The 21980-nt window shown below is 49.9% G+C and overlaps 1 protein-coding gene across 1 annotated transcript in view; it reads left to right on the plus strand.

Moving 5' to 3' along the window:
• Positions 1-573: 573 nt before the first annotated feature.
• The window catches only part of LOC121540126 (E3 ubiquitin-protein ligase RBBP6-like), an 84436-nt gene continuing 63029 nt past the window's right edge, over positions 574-21980 (plus strand). The window contains 3 exon segments of the mRNA XM_045207650.1: positions 574-1591; positions 2561-2660; positions 10096-10243. Of these exon segments, the coding sequence (XP_045063585.1) occupies positions 1426-1591; positions 2561-2660; positions 10096-10243 (414 nt within the window). The 5' untranslated portion in view covers positions 574-1425.

The raw sequence follows: 21980 nt of genomic DNA on the forward strand, positions 1-21980 counted from the left end.
AACATCATTAGAAGGCCAATAATAGGCGCGTCATAAGACACGTGCTGCGCAGGTGTTCTACTGTAGACACGCCCACCTGACAGAGATAATTCCACAAGAGAAAATAATAGATGTTAAATCGAGGAGGAATCTCGTTTAGAACATTTATCATAAATGGTTTTAGAGCGCTCTCTACTGGTGAATTTAGATTACATTTTTTTTATTAGGGACTGCAACATGACTCATTTCTTATGGCAGGCTATACAATCACCAATATTTAGTTATACGTTAACGGCATTCTTGTGTTGATGAATTGGCAATATTACCCAAAATATCAAGAGGTTATGCTACACAAAATCTACACAAATTCTCATACTACTGGGCCAAAATGATGCAGTAAAAACATTTAGCTATTCTTCTCAGTGGTAAATGGATATTCTTGCACCTGTTCATTGAAAAAGTCTGGAAAAATGTTGGATTGCATCATCAGTCGACTGGCGCACAAGCAAAGAGACTGACGTTCTGAACGTGGCCCTTTCCTTTGCGCCTGCGCAGAAAAGACAAGAGAGACTGACGCTCTGAACGTGGCCCTTTCCTTTTGCGCCTGCGTAGAAAGGCCGACCAAATGACAGCTCGCTCCTCTGTCTCTGTGGAAGTCGACGCTGATTTCTGTCAACGAACCTAACCGGCTAGCAACTTCAAAATGGAAAGGAATAAAAACATTGTCTAGATATTTGCGTGGAATTAAATGACTATTTTCTTGAAATGTTACCGTTTTTTGTTGTAGTATCCGGTTAATGCCTTCATGTAATTTGGGTTGACAGCGTTTTTAGTTAGGTTTTTTGTTTTGGTATAAAACTAGCAGCAAGCTAACTGTTAGCTACGTTAGCTTTACGAGGAGGCCAAACTTATTTTTCTTTATTTTCTGTCATAATTAACTACTTAGCTGCCATTTATACTGTGAATAAATTAGTTAGACATATCGTCGTGCTTGCTATGTTCGTTTAGACTTGTGTATTTTCAAACTCATTGATTCTCTTGAGTGATCGCATTTATTTTGTTTTGGACAATAAGGACGCAAGGACTGTAGTGTTAATTTCCTACCTTGGCTTCGGACACATTGTGTTTATTTTATTATGTCTTGAAGTACCTGTCAAAGGAAAGGAAACGTTTTACACTATGCTTCTGGAAGGCGGTGTGTTGTTTTGGGCCAGTTGCCACGGTCCAAGACTCTAAAGAAGTGATTTCAGTCAACTAACGACTCACAATCAACATCAACTGTTTCCCTCGACGCGTTGGATACTAACGTTAGCCACCGAGCTCAGCTACTTCAATTCACTTGCTCTGTAACATTTGACAGCTTGCTTATCGGGCTAGTCAACCCCATATGATCAGTTTTCCGTCGGGGGGACATCTTAGCTACCGTTGTGCCTTTTCCTTTCCATAATGTCTTGTGTGCATTATAAGTTCTCATCTAAACTCAACTACGACACGGTCACTTTCGATGGCCTGAACATCACTCTAGCCGATCTGAAACGACAGATCATGGGTCGGGAGAGACTCAAAGCTGTCGACTGCGGGCTACAAATCACCAACGCCCAAACTAAAGAAGGTAAGAAGTACTTTATGATCTCTGGTTTTAAGAAGATATCTGTATCTAACTAGCTAATGAAGGTAGCTAACCACTTGGGCTGTCAAAGCTGCCGACAGCTGTTGCGACTTATAGCTAGCTACCGGTAGCTTGCTAACTAGCTATTCGCTAACGTTAGCCGTTAGCTAGTTTTTCGCTAAAAACAAATTAGTTAATGGGATGGCAAGCCCCGAATCAGGCATTAAAACTTCGATGAAATGTGTGATGTTACTGAGTTCTTCGTGTTTGGAGTGTCTTCTAACGCTGTAGTCCTGATCCACCATCACTTTATCAGACAAACACGTGTGTGCTTGACTGTCCTGTTACTGCTAGCTAGTGACTTTCTTACTAACCAGAGTGCTGCGTCAACCTTGATGACAGCTAGCTAGCTTTGTAGCTTAGCTAGCAAGTTGGTTGACGAGCTATAGCTCAAGTTCAGTGCGGTTTGCTGATGCTGATCGCTCGGGAAGCTGCACGTAACGGCCTGGACGAAAGCTAACGTTAGGTGAGCTAGTGTCAACCAAGAGATCAATAAGCACTGTCGGGATCCATTTCGAATGAAGAAGTCTTGACAGCCAGACAGCCACTGTTGTTACTGTTCTAAGGGGCCCTATCTATTTTTGACAGGGCTTGAATAGAGCGGTCGATGTGTTTGAGCCGTTAGATTGAAGGGAAATTAATTGATATTGTGTGAACCACTATGTTGAACCGCTTGCTTTTTGGGGTTGAGGCAAGGGTACTTTAAAAGCACTTCCAGACAGCCATGGATGTAAAAAGTGATATGTAAATTGAATTTGATAGATCCAGATGGATTTATTTATATTTGCACGTCAACTATTCGGGAAGAGCCGACTTTGACGTGACTTTAGGTCTATAGGATAGTACCCAGGGAACTAGATATCTAGCCCTGTCAACAGACAGACCAGTAATTCCCTTGTCTCTGATCTGTAGAATACAAAGACGAGGAGGCCCTCATCCCCAAGAACTCCTCTGTCATCATCAGAAGAATACCCATCGGAGGAGTCAAGGCCACAAGCAAGATATATAACGTGTAAGTACATATACAGTGCATTCTGAAAATATTCAGACCCCCTTCCCTTTTTCCACATTTTAACATTACAGCCTTATTCTAAAATGGATTAAATAAAATACAAATCTTTATCAATCTACACTCAATACCACATAATGACAAAGCGAAAACAGGTTTTTAGAAATGTTAGCAAATTTATTGAAAATAAAAAAACAGATACCATATTTACATAATGATTCAGACACTTGAAATTGAGCTCAGGTGAATCCTGTTTCCATTGATCATCCTTGAGCTGTTTCTAGAACTTGATTGTGGTAAATTCAATTGATTTGACATGATTTGGAAAGGCACACTCCTGTCTATATAAGGTCCCACAGTTGACAGTGCATGTCAGAGCAAAAACCAAGCCAGGAGGTCGAAGGAATTGTCCGTAGAGCTCCGAGACAGGATTGTGTCGAGGCACAGATCTGGGGAAGGGTAGCAAAACATTTCTGCAGCATTGAAGGTCCCCAAGAACACAGTGGCCTCCATCGTTCTTAAATGGAAGAAGTTTGGAAACCACCAAGACTCTTGCTAGAGCTGGCCTCCCGGCCAAACTGAGCAATCGGGGGAGAAGGGCCTTGACATTGAATATCCCTTGTGTAAGGACACCCAGTCACTACAAAGATACAGGCGTCCTTCCTAACTCAGTTGCCGGAGAGGAAGGAAACCGCTCAGGGATTTCACCACGAGGTAAATGGTGACTTTAAAACAGTTAGTTTAATGGCTGTGATAGAACTGAGGATGGGTCAACAACATTGTAGTTACTCCACAATGCTAACCTAAATGACAGAGTGAAAAGAAGAAAGCCTGTACAGAATACAAATATTTAAAACATGCATCCTGTTTGCAATAAAGCACTAAACTAAAACTGCAAAACAGTACTGGACTTTGTGCAAACTGGAAACCTCATATCCTGAGGCCGCATTTATTGTACCTGGGGACTTTAATAAAGCAAATCTGAGGAAAACACTACCGAAGTTCTATCAACACATTGCCTGCAGGCAAAACGTCAGTACAGAGAGAATGTGGAGTCAAGGCTGTATCACCGCCTGGTACGGCAAACTGCACCGTCCATAACCGCAGGGCTCTCCAGAGTGTTGGCACACTGCCCGCCCTCCAGGACATCTTCAGCACCCGGTGTCACAGGAAGGCCGAGAAGCCACCAGAGCCACGGCCTGCTATCATCCAGAAGATGAAGCCAGTACAGGTGCATCAAAGCTGGGACTGAGAGACTAAAAAAACTGCTTCTATCTCAACGCCATCAGACTGTTAAATAGCCGGCCATCACTAGCCGGCCTCCACCCAGTACTCTGTCCAGAACCTTAGAGACTGTTACTAGCCGGCCTCCACCCAGTACTCTGTCCAGAACCTTAGAGACTGTCACTAGCCGGCCTCCACCCAGTACTCTGTCCAGAACCTTAGAGACTGTTACTAGCCGGCCTCCACCCAGTACTCTGTCCAGAACCTTAGAGACTGTCACTAGCCGGCCTCCACCCAGTACTCTGTCCAGAACCTTAGAGACTGTTACTAGCCGGCCTCCACCCAGTACTCTGTCCAGAACCTTAGAGACTGTTACTAGCCGGCCTCCACCCAGTACTCTGTCCAGAACCTTAGAGACTGTTACTAGCCGGCCTCCACCCAGTACCCTGTCCAGAACCTTAGAGACTGTTACTAGCCGGCCTCCACCCAGTACCCTGTCCAGAACCTTAGAGACTGTTACTAGCCGGCCTCCACCCAGTACCCTGTCCAGAACCTTAGAGACTGTTACTAGCCGGCCTCCACCCAGTACTCTGTCCAGAACCTTAGAGACTGTTACTAGCCGGCCTCCACCCAGTACCCTGTCCAGAACCTTAGAGACTGTTACTAGCCGGCCTCCACCCAGTACTCTGTCCAGAACCTTAGAGACTGTTACTAGCCGGCCTCCACCCAGTACTCTGTCCAGAACCTTAGAGACTGTCACTAGCCGGCCTCCACCCAGTACTCTGTCCAGAACCTTAGAGACTGTCACTAGCCGGCCTCCACCCAGTACCCTGTCCAGAACCTTAGAGACTGTTACTAGCCGGCCTCCACCCAGTACTCTGTCCAGAACCTTAGAGACTGTTACTAGCCGGCCTCCACCCAGTACTCTGTCCAGAACCTTAGAGACTGTTACTAGCCGGCCTCCACCCAGTACCCTGTCCAGAACCTTAGAGACTGTTACTAGCCGGCCTCCACCCAGTACTCTGTCCAGAACCTTAGAGACTGTTACTAGCCGGCCTCCACCCAGTACTCTGTCCAGAACCTTAGAGACTGTTACTAGCCGGCCTCCACCCAGTACCCTGTCCAGAACCTTAGAGACTGTTACTAGCCGGCCTCCACCCAGTACTCTGTCCAGAACCTTAGAGACTGTTACTAGCCGGCCTCCACCCAGTACTCTGTCCAGAACCTTAGAGACTGTTACTAGCCGGCCTCCACCCAGTACTCTGTCCAGAACCTTAGAGACTGTTACTAGCCGGCCTCACCCAGTACTCTGTCCAGAACCTTAGAGACTGTTACTAGCCGGCCTCCACCCAGTACTCTGTCCAGAACCTTAGAGACTGTTACTAGCCGGCCTCCACCCAGTACTCTGTCCAGAACCTTAGAGACTGTTACTAGCCGGCCTCCACCCAGTACTCTGTCCAGAACCTTAGAGACTGTTACTAGCCGGCCTCCACCCAGTACTCTGTCCAGAACCTTAGAGACTGTTACTAGCCGGCCTCCACCCAGTACTCTGTCCAGAACCTTAGAGACTGTTACTAGCCGGCCTCCACCCAGTACTCTGTCCAGAACCTTAGAGACTGTTACTAGCCGGCCTCCACCCAGTACTCTGTCCAGAACCTTAGAGACTGTTACTAGCCGGCCTCCACCCAGTACTCTGTCCAGAACCTTAGAGACTGTTACTAGCCGGCCTCCACCCAGTACTCTGTCCAGAACCTTAGAGACTGTTACTAGCCGGCCTCCACCCAGTACTCTGTCCAGAACCTTAGAGACTGTTACTAGCCGGCCTCCACCCAGTACTCTGTCCAGAACCTTAGAGACTGTTACTAGCCGGCCTCCACCCAGTACTCTGTCCAGAACCTTAGAGACTGTTACTAGCCGGCCTCCACCCAGTACTCTGTCCAGAACCTTAGAGACTGTTACTAGCCGGCCTCCACCCAGTACTCTGTCCAGAACCTTAGAGACTGTTACTAGCCGGCCTCCACCCAGTACTCTGTCCAGAACCTTAGAGACTGTTACTAGCCGGCCTCCACCCAGTACTCTGTCCAGAACCTTAGAGACTGTTACTAGCCGGCCTCCACCCAGTACTCTGTCCAGAACCTTAGAGACTGTTACTAGCCGGCCTCCACCCAGTACTCTGTCCAGAACCTTAGAGACTGTTACTAGCCGGCCTCCACCCAGTACTCTGTCCAGAACCTTAGAGACTGTTACTAGCCGGCCTCCACCCAGTACTCTGTCCAGAACCTTAGAGACTGTTACTAGCCGGCCTCCACCCAGTACTCTGTCCAGAACCTTAGAGACTGTTACTAGCTTCGGCCTCCACCCAGTACTCTGTCCAGAACCTTAGAGACTGTTACTAGCCGGCCTCCACCCAGTACTCTGTCCAGAACCTTAGAGACTGTTACTAGCCGGCCTCCACCCAGTACTCTGTCCAGAACCTTAGAGACTGTTACTAGCCGGCCTCACCCAGTACTCTGTCCAGAACCTTAGAGACTGTTACTAGCCGGCCTCCCACCCAGTACTCTGTCCAGAACCTTAGAGACTGTTACTAGCCGGCCTCCACCCAGTACTCTGTCCAGAACCTTAGAGACTGTTACTAGCCAGCCTCCACCCAGTACTCTGTCCAGAACCTTAGAGACTGTTACTAGCCGGCCTCCACCCAGTACTCTGTCCAGAACCTTAGAGACTGTTACTAGCCGGCCTCCACCCAGTACTCTGCCCAGAACCTTAGAGACTGTTACTAGCCGGCCTCCACCCAGTACTCTGCCCAGAACCTTAGAGACTGTTACTAGCCGGCCTCCACCCAGTACTCTGTCCAGAACCTTAGAGACTGTTACTAGCCGGCCTCCACCCAGTACCCTGTCCTGAACTTAGTCACTGTCACTAGCCGGCCTCCACCCAGTACCCTGCCCTGAACTTAGTCACTGTCGCTAGCCGGCCTCCACCCAGTACCCTGCCCTGAACTTAGTCACTGTCGCTAGCCGGCCACCACCCGGTTACTCAACCCTGCACCTTAGAGGCTGCTGCCCTATGTACATAGACATGGAATCACTGGTCACTTTTAATAATGGAACATTGGTCACTTTTAATAATGTTTACATACTGTTTTACCCGTTTTGTATGTATATAATGTGTTCTAGTCAACAACTATTGCTGTACATACAGTGGCTTGCGAAAGTATTCACCCCCCCTTTGGCATTTTTCCTAATTTGTTGCCTTACAACCTGGAATTAAAAGGGATTTTTTTGGGGGGGGTTGTATCATTTGATTTACATAACATGCCTACCACTTTGAAGATGCAAAATATTTTTTAATGTGAAACTAACAAGAAATAAGACAAAAAAAACAGAACTTGAGCGTGCATAACTATTCACCCCCCAAAGTCAATACTTTGTAGAGCCACCTTTTGCAGCAATTACAGCTGCAAGTCTCTTGGGGTATGTCTCTATAAGCTTGGCACATCTAGCCACTGGAATTTTTGCCCATTCTTCAAGGCAAAACTGCTCCAGCTCCTTCAAGTTGGATGGGTTCCGCTGGTGGACAGCAATCTTTACGTCATACCACAGATTCTCAATTGGATTGAGGTCTGGGCTTTTTATTTTATTTATTTTATTTCACCTTTATTTAACCAGGTAAACCAGTTGAGAACAAGTTCTCATTTACAACTGCGACCTGGCCAAGATAAAGCAAAGCAGTGCGATTAAAAACAACAACACAGAGTTACATATGGGGTAAAACAAAACAAAGTCAAAAATACAACAGAAATACATATAATATACAGTGTGCAAATTTGACTAGGCCATTCCAAGACATTTAAATGTTTCCCCTTAAACCACTCAAGTGTTGCTTTAGCAGTATGCTTAGGGTCATGTTCCTGCTGGAAGGTGAACCTCCGTCCCAGTCTCTAATCTCTGGAAGTTCATATTATGTCAAGAACAGCTCAAATAAGCAAAGAGAAACGACAGTCCATCATTACTTTAAGACATGAAGGTTAGTCAATACGGAACATTTCAAAAACTTTGAAAGTTTCTTCAAGTTCAGTCACAAAAATCATCAAGCGCTATGATGAAACTGGCTCTCATGAGGACCGCCACAGGAATGGAAGACCCAGAGTTACCTCTGCTGCAGAGGATAAGTTCATTAGAGTTACCAGACTCAGAAATTGCAGCCCAAATAAATGCTTCACAGAGTTAAAGTAACGGACACATCTCAACATCAACTGTTCAGAGGAGACTGCGTGAATCAGGCCTTCATGGTCGAATTGCTGCAAAGAAACCACTACTAAAGGACACCAATAATAAGAAGAGACTTGCTTGGGCCAAGGAACACGAGCAATGGACATTAGACCGGTGGAAATGTGTCCTTTTGGTCTGGAGTCCAAATTTGAGAGTTTTTGTTCCAACCGCCGTGTCTTTGTGAGATGCAGAGTAGGTGAACGGATGATCTCTGCATGTGTGGTTTCCACCGCGGAGCATGGAGGTGTGATGGTGTGGGGGTTGCTTTGCTGGTGACACTGTCAGTGTTTTATTTAGAATTCAAGGCACACTTAACCAGCATGGCTACCACAGCATTCTGCAGCGATACGCCATCACATCTGGTTTGGGCTTAGTGGGACTATCATTTTGTTTTCAACAGGACAATGACCCAACACATTTGAATGAGGATTAGTGTTGGGTTTAAAGATTGCAATACTTTAAACTTGTATATGCGGTACAAATCACATTATTATGTAATATAATGTATACTCCTCTTAAGAGTATGAATTAGGCTGTTTTTGAGAAGGTTTGAATCCTAAGCAACCTGCAGACACATTGTTGGAAGTACAATAGACCAACATAGCTACTGTAGTAGGTCAACGCTGTGTGTTTTGAAAACCTTGGTGGAGCATGGGTGGAGTAGACATTGTGGCGCTCGTGAGAATTTTCCTTTTTTCGGCTTCAGACCAATGCCTACTTCTCACTTAAAACCATTTTTTTTGTTGTTGTTGTTTTTTAAACGTACAGTAGGCCTGTATATTTTGTTCAAAGTATATCAGTTAACATTGTGACATTTTCTAATGGCACTTCCTGATGTGGCATCAAGTGATGGAGGAAGCGGTGAGTCGGGGGCAATTTTAGATTATTTAGAATAGTTTCCAAAGTGAGGAGATCTGGATGGTTTGTATGACCTGAGAACTGAGAACTGTCAGTTGGGCGTTCGAAGTTCTGTTGGACTGCAGCTCTGCTCTCAGCCCCCCCCCCCCCTGCTCTGCTCTGCCGTGACACCAGCTGCAAGGGGCTGTGGAGCTGCGGTGGCGGGTCTGGTCTGAGGAAGCCGTGCTGCGGTGGCGGGTCTGGTCTGAGGAAGCCGTGCTGCGGTGGCAGGTCTGGTCTGTGGAAACGAATACTCTAGTGGCAGGATATGTGGTGCAATGCTTCATATCACTTTTATTTGCCTATTTATCATAACTGCTTAGCATTTTATTTTTATTTTTTATTTTACTCTCACCAACAAACAGATCACCCATCTAAGGCCCTTGGATACAGACAGACAGATCCACTGACATTTCAGGGCAAAAGTAGACAGAATATGACTCTACCTGAGATTACTAGGTCATATAAGGTCTTAACTCTGTGTTTCAGATGTGTCATTTCTAACAGACCAGAATATGGCCAAGAGAGGGGCCGCCCACCAAAACTCACAGACCAGGCAAGGAGGGCATTCAACAGATAGGCAACAAAGAGACCAAAGATAACCCTGAAGGAGCTGCAAAGCTCCACAGCGGAGATTGGAGTATCTGTCCATAGGACCACTTTAAGCCGTACACTCCACAGAGCTGGGCTTTACGGAAGAGTGGCCAGAAAAAAAAAGCCATTGCTTAAAGAAAAAAATTAAGCAAACACGTTTGGTGTTCGCCAAAAGGGATGTGGGAGACTCCCCAAACATATGGAAGAAGGTACTCTGGTCAGATGAGACTAAAATTGAGCTTTTTGGCCAGTTTCAGACGTGTCATTTCTAACAGACACAAGGCCTAACAGTTTGAGACGTGTCATTTTGGGATTTCGGGCTCAAACAAGTTCTGAATCCTGTCTTTTTCTAGACTGACTAGTTAACTCGGAAGTTAACGTCTGGAGAAGAGCGTCTGAATGACAAACATGAATTTAACCCTCTGTCTCTCTCCTGTGTCTCTCTGTTCCAGTGAGCATTCTTCAGACCACAATCACTACCCCGTCGGACCCTCCAAAGCAGATCATTCTTCAGACCACCACCACCACTACCCCGTCGGACCCTCCAAAGCAGATCATTCTTCAGACCACCACCACTACCCCGTCGGACCCTCCAAAGCAGTATGTAACAAACAACCCCACCTCACACACACACACACACACACACACACACACACACACACCGCCGCACGTGTGCTAAATGTCTTGTCATACCATTCTAGTGTTGTCGTGTTTTTTTTTAAGTATACGCTGATGTAAAGGATGTCACGCTGCTTGCTCAGAGTACCACGTCCTCCTGATTGGGCTCACACCGAGGCTCCGACCCCAGGACCTCTGCCTTGCTAGCACCGCCCTCTGGAGTCTCTTACCAGTCGGTGTGGGGGCCCCACTTCAGGCACCGCCTCCTGGAGTCTCTTACCAGTCGGTGTGGGGGCCCGCCCTCCTGGAGTCTCTTACCAGTCGGTGTGGGGGCCCCACTTCAGGCACCGCCCTCCTGGAGTCTCTTACCAGTCGGTGTGGGGGCCCCACTTCAGGCACCGCCCTCCTGGAGTCTCTTACCAGTCAGTGTGGGGGGCCCGCCCTCCTGGAGTCTCTTACCAGTCGGTGTGGGGGCCCCACTTCAGGCACCACCCTCCTGGAGTCTCTTACCAGTCGGTGTGGGGGGCCCCACTTCAGGCACCGCCCTCCTGGAGTCTCTTACCAGTCGGTGTGGGGGCCCGGGCACCGCCCTCCTGGAGTCTCTTACCAGTCGGTGTGGGGGCCCCACTTCAGGCACCGCCCTCCTGGAGTCTCTTACCAGTCGGTGTGGGGGCCCCACTTCAGGCACCGCCCTCCTGGAGTCTCTTACCAGTCGGTGTGGGGGCCCCACTTCAGGCACCGCCCCTCCTGGAGTCTCTTACCAGTCGGTGTGGGGGCCCCACTTCAGCCACCGCCTCCTGGAGTCTCTTACCAGTCGGTGTGGGGGCCCCACTTCAGGCACCGCACCGCCCTCCTGGAGTCTCTTACCAGTCGGTGTGGGGGCCCCACTTCAGGCACCGCCCTCCTGGAGTCTCTTACCAGTCGGTGTGGGGGCCCACTTCAGGCACCGGCCTCCTGGAGTCTCTTACCAGTCGGTGTGGGGGGCCCCACTTCAGGCACCGCCCTCCTGGAGTCTCTTACCAGTTGGTGTGGGGGCCCACTTCAGGCACCGCCCTCCTGGAGTCTCTTACCAGTCGGTGTGGGGGCCCCACTTCAGCCACCGCCCCTCCTGGAGTCTCTTACCAGTCGGTGTGGGGGCCCCACTTCAGGCACCGCCCTCCTGGAGTCTCTTACCAGTTGGTGTGGGGGCCCACTTCAGGCACCGCCCTCCTGGAGTCTCTTACCAGTCGGTGTGGGGGCCCACATCAGGCTGAGGACTAGGTTCCACACATCCCCTTTTGTGTTACACCAAAGTTGCAGTCGGCTTCTGGTTGTTTCCAAAAACCAACGGGGGTTTCATTGACTTTCACCCATCTGTGGTTTTAAAATGGTGGTCGGTGCACTGTGTTTTTCATATTGACATCAGCCTGGGATTGTTAGTTGATACATCTGTTGTACAGACCTGTGTATGATCGAACAGTGACTACGTTTTACATGGACACTAATCATTAGATATTAAACTGTGTTGGGGGGATACGGAATTATATTTTACAGTGCCTTCAGAAAGTATTCAGACCCCTTGACTTATTCCACATTTTGTTGTGTTACAGCCTGAATTGAATATATGTTTTTCTCACCCATCTACAAAGTGAAAACACGTTTTTTTTTTTTTATGTTTGCAAATGCTGAAATATTTAATTTACATGAGTTTTCACACCCCTGAGTTAATACTTTGTAGAAGCGCCTTTGTCGGCGATTACAGCTTTGAGTCGTATTGGGTATGTCTGGATCAGCTTTGCACATCTGGATTTGGGGATTTTCTTCCTTGTAAATTTTTTTTTCAAGCTCTGTTAAGTTAGATGGGGAGTGGCGCTGAACAGCAATCTTCAAGTCTTTCAACAGATTTTCAATGGGATTGAAGTCAGGGCTTTGGCTGGGCCTCAAGGTCTTTTCACATTCTTTTTCTGAAACCATTGCTTTGGCTGTATGCTTGGGGGTCATTGTCCTGTTGGAACGTAAATATTCTAAGGTCGTTTGCACTCTGAAGCAGGATCTCCTCAAGGATTTGCCTGTATCTGGGCCCCATTCGTTGCTCTCTCCGTTCTTACCAGTCTCCCCCGCCGCTGAAAAGCATCCCCATAGCATGATGCTGCCACCGCCGTGCTTCACGGTAGGGAATGGTGTTAGACGGGTGATGAGCACCGCCTGGTTTTCTCCAGACATGGCGCTTTGCATTTCAGGCCAAAGAGTTTCTGATTTCTGTCTCATCAGGACCACGGAATCTTTTGCCTTTTTATGATCTGAGTCTTTCCCAACTCCAGGCGTGTCGTGCCTTTTTCTCAGGAGTGGAGTCCCGTCTGGCCGTTCGACCCCATAATGCCCATATTGGGGAAGTGCTGTCTGGCCGTTCGACCCCCATAATGCCCATATTGGGGAAGTGCTGTCTGGCCGTTCGACCCCATAATGCCCATATTGGGGAAGTGCTGTCTGGCCGTTCGACCCCATAATGCCCATATTGGGGAAGTGCTGTCTGGCCGTTCGCCCCATAATGCCCATATTGGGGAAGTGCCGTCTGGCCGTTCGACCCCATAATGCCCATATTGGGGAAGTGCTGTCTGGCCGTTCGACCCCCATAATGCCCATATTGGGGAAGTGCTGTCTGGCCGTTCGAACCCCATAATGCCCATATTGGGGAAGTGCTGTCTGGCCGTTCGACCCCATAATGCCCATATTGGGGAAGTGCTGTCTGGCCGTTCGACCCCATAATGCCCATATTGGGGAAGTGCTGTCTGGCCGTTCGACCCCATAATGCCCATATTGGGGAAGTGCTGTCTGGCCGTTCGACCCCATAATGCCCATATTGGGGAAGTGCTGTCTGGCCGTTCGACCCCATAATGCCCATATTGGGGAAGTGCTGTATGGCCGTTCGCCCCATAATGCCCATATTGGGGAAGTGCTGTCTGGCCGTTCGACCCCCATAATGCCCATATTGGGGAAGTGCTGTCTGGCCGTTCGACCCCATAATGCCCATATTGGGGAAGTGCTGTCTGGCCGTTCGACCCCATAATGCCCATATTGGGGAAGTGCTGTATGGCCGTTCGCCCCCATAATGCCCATATTGGGGAAGTGCTGTATGGCCGTTCGACCCCATAATGCCCATATTGGGGAAGTGCTGTCTGGCCGTTCGACCCCATAATGCCCATATTGGGGAAGTGCTGTCTGGCCGTTCGACCCCATAATGCCCATATTGGGGAAGTGCTGTCTGGCCGTTCGACCCCATAATGCCCATATTGGGGAAGTGCTGTATGGCCGTTCGACCCCATAATGCCCATATTGGGGAAGTGCTGTCTGGCCGTTCGACCCCATAATGCCCATATTGGGGAAGTGCTGTCTGGCCGTTCGACCCCATAATGCCCATATTGGGGAAGTGCTGTATGGCCGTTCGACCCCATAATGCCCATATTGGGGAAGTGCTGTCTGGCCGTTCGACCCCATAATGCCCATATTGGGGAAGTGCTGTCTGGCCGTTCGACCCCATAATGCCCATATTGGGGAAGTGCTGTCTGGCCGTTCGACCCCATAATGCCCATATTGGGGAAGTGCTGTCTGGCCGTTCGACCCCATAATGCCCATATTGGGGAAGTGCTGTCTGGCCGTTCGACCCCATAATGCCCATATTGGGGAAGTGCTGTCTGGCCGTTCGACCCCATAATGCCCATATTGGGGAAGTGCTGTCTGGCCGTTCGACCCCATAATGCCCATATTGGGGAAGTGCTGTATGGCCGTTGATCCCATAATGCCCATATTGGGGAAGTGCTGTCTGGCCGTTCGACCCCATAATGCCCATATTGGGGAAGTGCTGTCTGACGTTCGACCCCATAATGCCCATATTGGGGAAGTGCTGTCTGGCCGTTCGACCCCATAATGCCCATATTGGGGAAGTGCTGTTGGCCCCCCATGCTGGGGAAGTGCTGTCGGCCTGCTACCCCATAATGCCCATATTGGGGAAGTGCTGTATGGCCGTTCGACCCCATAATGCCCATATTGGGGAAGTGCTGTATGGCCGTTCGACCCCATAATGCCCATATTGGGGAAGTGCTGTCTGGGCGTTCGACCCCATAATGCCCATATTGGGGAAGTGCTGTCTGGCCGTTCGACCCCATAATGCCCATATTGGGGAAGTGCTGTCTGGCCGTTCGACCCCATAATGCCCATATTGGGGAAGTGCTGTCTGGCCGTTCGACCCCATAATGCCCATATTGGGGAAGTGCTGTCTGGCCGTTCGACCCCATAATGCCCATATTGGGGAAGTGCTGTCTGGCCGTTCGACCCCATAATGCCCATATTGGGGAAGTGCTGTCTGGCCGTTCGACCCCATAATGCCCATATTGGGGAAGTGCTGTCTGGCCGTTTCGACCCCATAATGCCCATATTGGGGAAGTGCTGTCTGGCGGTGTCGACCCCATAATGCCCATATTGGGGAAGTGCTGTCTGGCCGTTCGACCCCATAATGCCCATATTGGGGAAGTGCTGTATGGCCGTTCGACCCCATAATGCCCATATTGGGGAAGTGCTGTCTGGCCGTTCGACCCCATAATGCCCATATTGGGGAAGTGCTGTCTGGCCGTTCGACCCCATAATGCCCATATTGGGGAAGTGCTGTCTGGCCGTTCGACCCCATAATGCCCATATTGGGGAAGTGCTGTCTGGCCGTTCGACCCCATAATGCCCATATTGGGGAAGTGCTGTCTGGCCGTTCACCCCATAATGCCCATATTGGGGAAGTGCTGTCTGGCCGTTCGACCCCATAATGCCCATATTGGGGAAGTGCTGTCTGGCCGTTCGACCCCATAATGCCCATATTGGGGAAGTGCTGTCTGGCCGTTCGACCCCATAATGCCCATATTGGGGAAGTGCTGTCTGGCCGTTCGACCCCATAATGCCCATATTGGGGAAGTGCTGTCTGGCCGTTCGACCCCATAATGCCCATATTGGGGAAGTGCTGTCTGGCCGTTCGACCCCATAATGCCCATATTGGGGAAGTGCTGTCTGGCCGTTGACCCCATAATGCCCATATTGGGGAAGTGCTGTCTGGCCGTTCGACCCCATAATGCCCATATTGGGGAAGTGCTGTCTGGCCGTTCGACCCCATAATGCCCATATTGGGGAAGTGCTGTCTGGCCGTTCGACCCCATAATGCCCATATTGGGGAAGTGCTGTATGGCCGTTCGACCCCCATAATGCCCATATTGGGGAAGTGCTGTCTGGCCGTTCGACCCCATAATGCCCATATTGGGGAAGTGCTGTCTGGCCGTTCGACCCCATAATGCCCATATTGGGGAAGTGCTGTCTGGCCGTTCGACCCCATAATGCCCATATTGGGGAAGTGCTGTCTGGCCGTTCGACCCCATAATGCCCATATTGGGGAAGTGCTGTCTGGCCGTTCGACCCCATAATGCCCATATTGGGAAGTGCTGTCTGGCCGTTCGACCCCATAATGCCCATATTGGGGAAGTGCTGTCTGGCCGTTCGACCCCATAATGCCCATATTGGGGAAGTGCTGTCTGGCCGTTCGACCCCATAATGCCCATATTGGGGAAGTGCTGTCTGGCCGTTCGACCCCCATAATGCCCATATTGGGGAAGTGCTGTCTGGCCGTTCGACCCCATAATGCCCATATTGGGGAAGTGCTGTCTGGCCGTTTCGACCCCCATAATGCCCATATTGGGGAAGTGCTGTCTGGCCGTTCGACCCCATAATGCCCATATTGGGGAAGTGCTGTCTGGCCGTTCGACCCCATAATGCCCATATTGGGGAAGTGCTGTCTGGCCGTTCGACCCCATAATGCCCATATTGGGAAGTGCTGTCTGGCCGTTCGACCCCATAATGCCCATATTGGGGAAGTGCTGTCTGGCCGTTCGACCCCATAATGCCCATATTGGGGAAGTGCTGTCTGGCCGTTCGACCCCATAATGCCCATATTGGGGAAGTGCTGTCTGGCCGTTCGACCCCATAATGCCCATATTGGGAAGTGCTGTCTGGCCGTTCGACCCCATAATGCCCATATTGGGGAAGTGCTGTCTGGCCGTTCGACCCCATAATGCCCATATTGGGGAAGTGCTGTCTGGCCGTTCGACCCCATAATGCCCATATTGGGGAAGTGCTGTCTGGGCGTTCGACCCCATAATGCCCATATTGGGGAAGTGCTGTATGGCCGTTCGCCCCATAATGCCCATATTGGGGAAGTGCTGTCTGGCCGTTCGACCCCATAATGCCCATATTGGGGAAGTGCTGTCTGGCCGTTCGACCCCATAATGCCCATATTGGGGAAGTGCTGTCTGGCCGTTCGACCCCCATAATGCCCATATTGGGGAAGTGCTGTCTGGCCGTTCGACCCCATAATGCCCATATTGGGGAAGTGCTGTCTGGCCGTTCGACCCCATAATGCCCATATTGGGAAGTGCTGTCTGGCCGTTCGACCCCATAATGCCCATATTGGGGAAGTGCTGTCTGGCCGTTCGACCCCATAATGCCCATATTGGGGAAGTGCTGTCTGGCCGTTCGACCCCATAATGCCCATATTGGGGAAGTGCTGTCTGGCCGTTCGACCCCATAATGCCCATATTGGGGAAGTGCTGTCTGGCCGTTCGACCCCATAATGCCCATATTGGGGAAGTGCTGTCTGGCCGTTCGACCCCCATAATGCCCATATTGGGGAAGTGCTGTCTGGGCCGTTCGACCCCATAATGCCCATATTGGGGGAAGTGCTGTCTGGCCGTTCGACCCCATAATGCCCATATTGGGGAAGTGCTGTCTGGCCGTTCGCCCCATAATGCCCATATTGGGAAGTGCTGTCTGGCCGTTCGACCCCATAATGCCCATATTGGGGAAGTGCTGTCTGGCCGTTCGACCCCATAATGCCCATATTGGGGAAGTGCTGTCTGGCCGTTCGACCCCATAATGCCCATATTGGGGAAGTGCTGTCTGGCCGTTCGACCCCATAATGCCCATATTGGGGAAGTGCTGTCTGGCCGTTCGACCCCATAATGCCCATATTGGGGAAGTGCTGTCTGGCCGTTCGACCCCATAATGCCCATATTGGGGAAGTGCTGTCTGGCCGTTCGACCCCATAATGCCCATATTGGGGAAGTGCTGTCTGGCCGTTCGACCCCATAATGCCCATATTGGGGAAGTGCTGTCTGGCCGTTCGACCCCATAATGCCCATATTGGGGAAGTGCTGTCTGGCCGTTCGACCCCATAATGCCCATATTGGGGAAGTGCTGTATGGCCGTTCGACCCCATAATGCCCATATTGGGGAAGTGCTGTCTGGCCGTTCGACCCCATAATGCCCATATTGGGGAAGTGCTGTCTGGCCGTTCGACCCCATAATGCCCATATTGGGGAAGTGCTGTATGGCCGTTGCCCCCATAATGCCCATATTGGGGAAGTGCTGTCTGGCCGTTCGACCCCCATAATGCCCATATTGGGGAAGTGCTGTCTGGCCGTTCGACCCCATAATGCCCATATTGGGGAAGTGCTGTCTGGCCGTTCGACCCCATAATGCCCATATTGGGGAAGTGCTGTCTGGCCGTTCGACCCCATAATGCCCATATTGGGGAAGTGCTGTCTGGCCGTTTCCCATAATGCCCATATTGGGGAAGTGCTGTCTGGCCGTTCGACTCATAATGCCCATATTGGGGAAGTGCTGTCTGGCCGTTCGACCCCATAATGCCCATATTGGGGAAGTGCTGTCTGGCCGTTCGACCCCATAATGCCCATATTGGGGAAGTGCTGTATGGCCGTTCGGCCCCATAATGCCCATATTGGGGAAGTGCTGTCTGGCCGTTCGACCCCATAATGCCCATATTGGGGAAGTGCTGTCTGGCCGTTCGCCCCATAATGCCCATATTGGGGAAGTGCTGTCTGGCCGTTCGACCCCCATAATGCCCATATTGGGAAGTGCTGTATGGCCGTTCGACCCCATAATGCCCATATTGGGGAAGTGCTGTCTGGCCGTTCAGCCCCATAATGCCCATATTGGGGAAGTGCTGTATGGCCGTTCGCCCCATAATGCCCATATTGGGGAAGTGCTGTCTGGCCGTTCGAACCCATAATGCCCATATTGGGGAAGTGCTGTATGGCCGTTCGACCCCATAATGCCCATATTGGGGAAGTGCTGTTGGCCGTTCGACCCCATAATGCCCATATTGGGGAAGTGCTTGTCTGGCCGTTCGACCCCATAATGCCCATATTGGGGAAGTGCTGTCTGGCCGTTCGACCCCATAATGCCCATATTGGGGAAGTGCTGTCTGGCCGTTCGACCCCATAATGCCCATATTGGGGAAGTGCTGTCTGGCTGTTCGACCCCATAATGCCCATATTGGGGAAGTGCTGTCTGGCCGTTCGGCCCCATAATGCCCATATTGGGGAAGTGCTGTCTGGCCGTTCGCCCCATAATGCCCATATTGGGGAAGTGCTGTCTGGCCGTTCGACCCCATAATGCCCATATTGGGGAAGTGCTGTATGGCCGTTCGACCCCATAATGCCCATATTGGGAAGTGCTGTCTGGCCGTTCGACCCCATAATGCCCATATTGGGGAAGTGCTGTCTGGCGTTCGACCCCATAATGCCCATATTGGGGAAGTGCTGTCTGGCCGTTCGACCCCATAATGCCCATATTGGGGAAGTGCTGTCTGGCCGTTCGACCCCATAATGCCCATATTGGGGAAGTGCTGTCTGGCCGTTCGACCCCATAATGCCCATATTGGGGAAGTGCTGTCTGGCCGTTCGACCCCATAATGCCCATATTGGGGAAGTGCTGTTGGCCGTTCGACCCCATAATGCCCATATTGGGGAAGTGCTGTCTGGCCGTTTCGAACCCCATAATGCCCATATTGGGGAAGTGCTGTCTGGCCGTTAGACCCCATAATGCCCATATTGGGGAAGTGCTGTCTGGCCGTTCGACCCCATAATGCCCATATTGGGGAAGTGCTGTCTGGCCGTTCGACCCCATAATGCCCATATTGGGGAAGTGCTGTCTGGCCGTTCGACCCCATAATGCCCATATTGGGGAAGTGCTGTCTGGCCGTTCGACCCCATAATGCCCATATTGGGGAAGTGCTGTCTGGCCGTTCGACCCCATAATGCCCATATTGGGGAAGTGCTGTCTGGCCGTTCGACCCCATAATGCCCATATTGGGGAAGTGCTGTCTGGCCGTTCGACCCCATAATGCCCATATTGGGGAAGTGCTGTCTGGCCGTTCGACCCCATAATGCCCATATTGGGGAAGTGCTGTCTGGCCGTTCGACCCCATAATGCCCATATTGGGGAAGTGCTGTCTGGCCGTTCGACCCCATAATGCCCATATTGGGGAAGTGCTGTCTGGCCGTTCGACCCCATAATGCCCATATTGGGGAAGTGCTGTCTGGCCGTTCGACCCCATAATGCCCATATTGGGGAAGTGCTGTCTGGCCGTTCGACCCCCATAATGCCCATATTGGGGAAGTGCTGTCTGGCCGTTCGACCCCATAATGCCCATATTGGGGAAGTGCTGTCTGGCCGTTCGACCCCATAATGCCCATATTGGGGAAGTGCTGTCTGGCCGTTCGCCCCATAATGCCCATATTGGGGAAGTGCTGTATGGCCGTTCGCCCCATAATGCCCATATTGGGGAAGTGCTGTATGGCCGTTCGACCCCATAATGCCCATATTGGGGAAGTGCTGTTGGCCGTTACCCCATAATGCCCATATTGGGGAAGTGCTGTCTGGCGTTCGAGCCCCATAATGCCCATATTGGGGAAGTGCTGTCTGGCCGTTACGCCCCATAATGCCCATATTGGGGAAGTGCTGTCTGGCCGTTCAGCCCCATAATGCCCATATTGGGGGAAGTGCTGTCTGGCCGTTCAGCCCCCATAATGCCCATATTGGGGAAGTGCTGTAGAGACTGTTGTCCTTCTGGCAGTGTTCTCCCGTCTCAGCCAAAGAACTCTGTAGTTCTCTCAGTGGTCATTGGGTTCTTGGTCACCCTCCCTCACCCTTTGATCGGACGGCCAGCTCTAGGCATTCTGGGTAGTTCCGTATCTTTTTCCATTATCCCAACGATGGGAGACCACTGTGCTCTTGGTTAACTTTCAACACTCTTAGACATGTTTTATACCCTTCTCCAGATACAGTGCCTTCAGGAAGTATTCAGACCCCCTCGACCAATTTGCAAGTCGCTCTGGATAAGAGCGTCTGCTAAATGACTAAAAAATGTAAAATGTTGACTTATTCCACATTTTGTTGTTACAGCCTGAATTCTAAATGGGTCAAATATCATGTCTCACCCCGTCTACAAACAATACCCCCAAAAAATGACAAAGTGAAAACATGTTTAGAAATGTATTGAAAAATGAAATACAGATCTCATTGAAGCAAGTATTCACAACCCCGTTGCTATAGATGGGTTAGCTGACAATGTCACACAAACTATGTGCATGCTTCATGCTTCAATGGGGGTAGAAGTCCGGGAGTTGTTGTCGATTCTGACTGGCAAGATGGCTCCGGGGAATCGTAAGTGGAGCTTTAGTTTCCATGTTGTCAACAATCTAAACCAACCCCCGTCTTTTAGTTCATCTTTTGATCATCCTTGAGATGTTACTACAACATGATTGGCGTCCGTCCACCTGTGGCCAGTTCAGTATTCACACCCCTAGACTTTTTTTTCCACATTTTGTGTTACAGCCTGAATTTAAAATTGATTAAAGTTGAGATGTTTGTGTCACTGGCCTACACACAATACCCCAATAATGTCAAAGTGGAATTATGTTTTTGGGGGAATTTTTACTCATTAATTAAAAATGTTATGCTGAAATGTCATGAGTCAATAAGTATTCAACCCCTGGCAAGCCTAAATAAGTTCAGGAATAGAAATGTGTCCACGTAAGTTGCATGGACTCTCACTGTGTGCAATAGTAGTATTTAACATGATTTTTGAATGACTACCTCGTCTCTGTACCCCACACATACAATTATCTGTAAGGTCCCTCAGTCGAGCAGTGAATTTCAAACACAGATTCATCCTCAAAGACCAGGAGGTTTTCCAATGCCTCGCAAAGAAGGGCACCTATTTGGTAAATGGGTAAACATGAAAAAGCAGACATTAAACATCCCTTTGAGCATGGTGAAGTTATTAATTACACTTTAGATGGTGTATCAATACACCCAGTCACTACAAAGATACAGGCGTTCTTCCTAACTCAGTTGCCGGAGAGGAAGGAAACCGCTCAGGGATTTCACCATGAAGCCAATGGTGACATTAAAACAGTTACAGAGTTTAATGGCTGTGATGGGAGAAAACTGAGGATGGATCAACAACATTGTAGTTACTCCACAATACTAACCTAAATGACAGAGTGAAAAGAAGGAAGCCTGTACAGAATACAAATATTCCAAAACATGCATCTTGTTTGCAACAAGGCACTAAAGTAATACTGCAAAAAAAATTGGCAAAGCAATTAACTTTTTTGTCCTGAATACAAAGTGTTATGTTTGGGGCAAATCTAATACAACACATTACTGAGTTCCACTCTCCATATTTTCAAGCATAGTGGTGGCTGCATCATGTTATGGGTATGCATGTAATCATTAAGGACTGGGGAGTTTTTCAGAGCCCAGACTTGAATCCCATTGAAAATCTGTTGAAAGACTTGAAGATTGCTGTTCAGCGCCGCTCCCCATCTAACTTAACAGTGCTTGA

The sequence above is a fragment of the Coregonus clupeaformis genome, chromosome 26, assembly GCF_020615455.1.
Source record: "Coregonus clupeaformis isolate EN_2021a chromosome 26, ASM2061545v1, whole genome shotgun sequence".
Classification (NCBI taxonomy): Eukaryota; Metazoa; Chordata; class Actinopteri; order Salmoniformes; family Salmonidae; genus Coregonus; species Coregonus clupeaformis.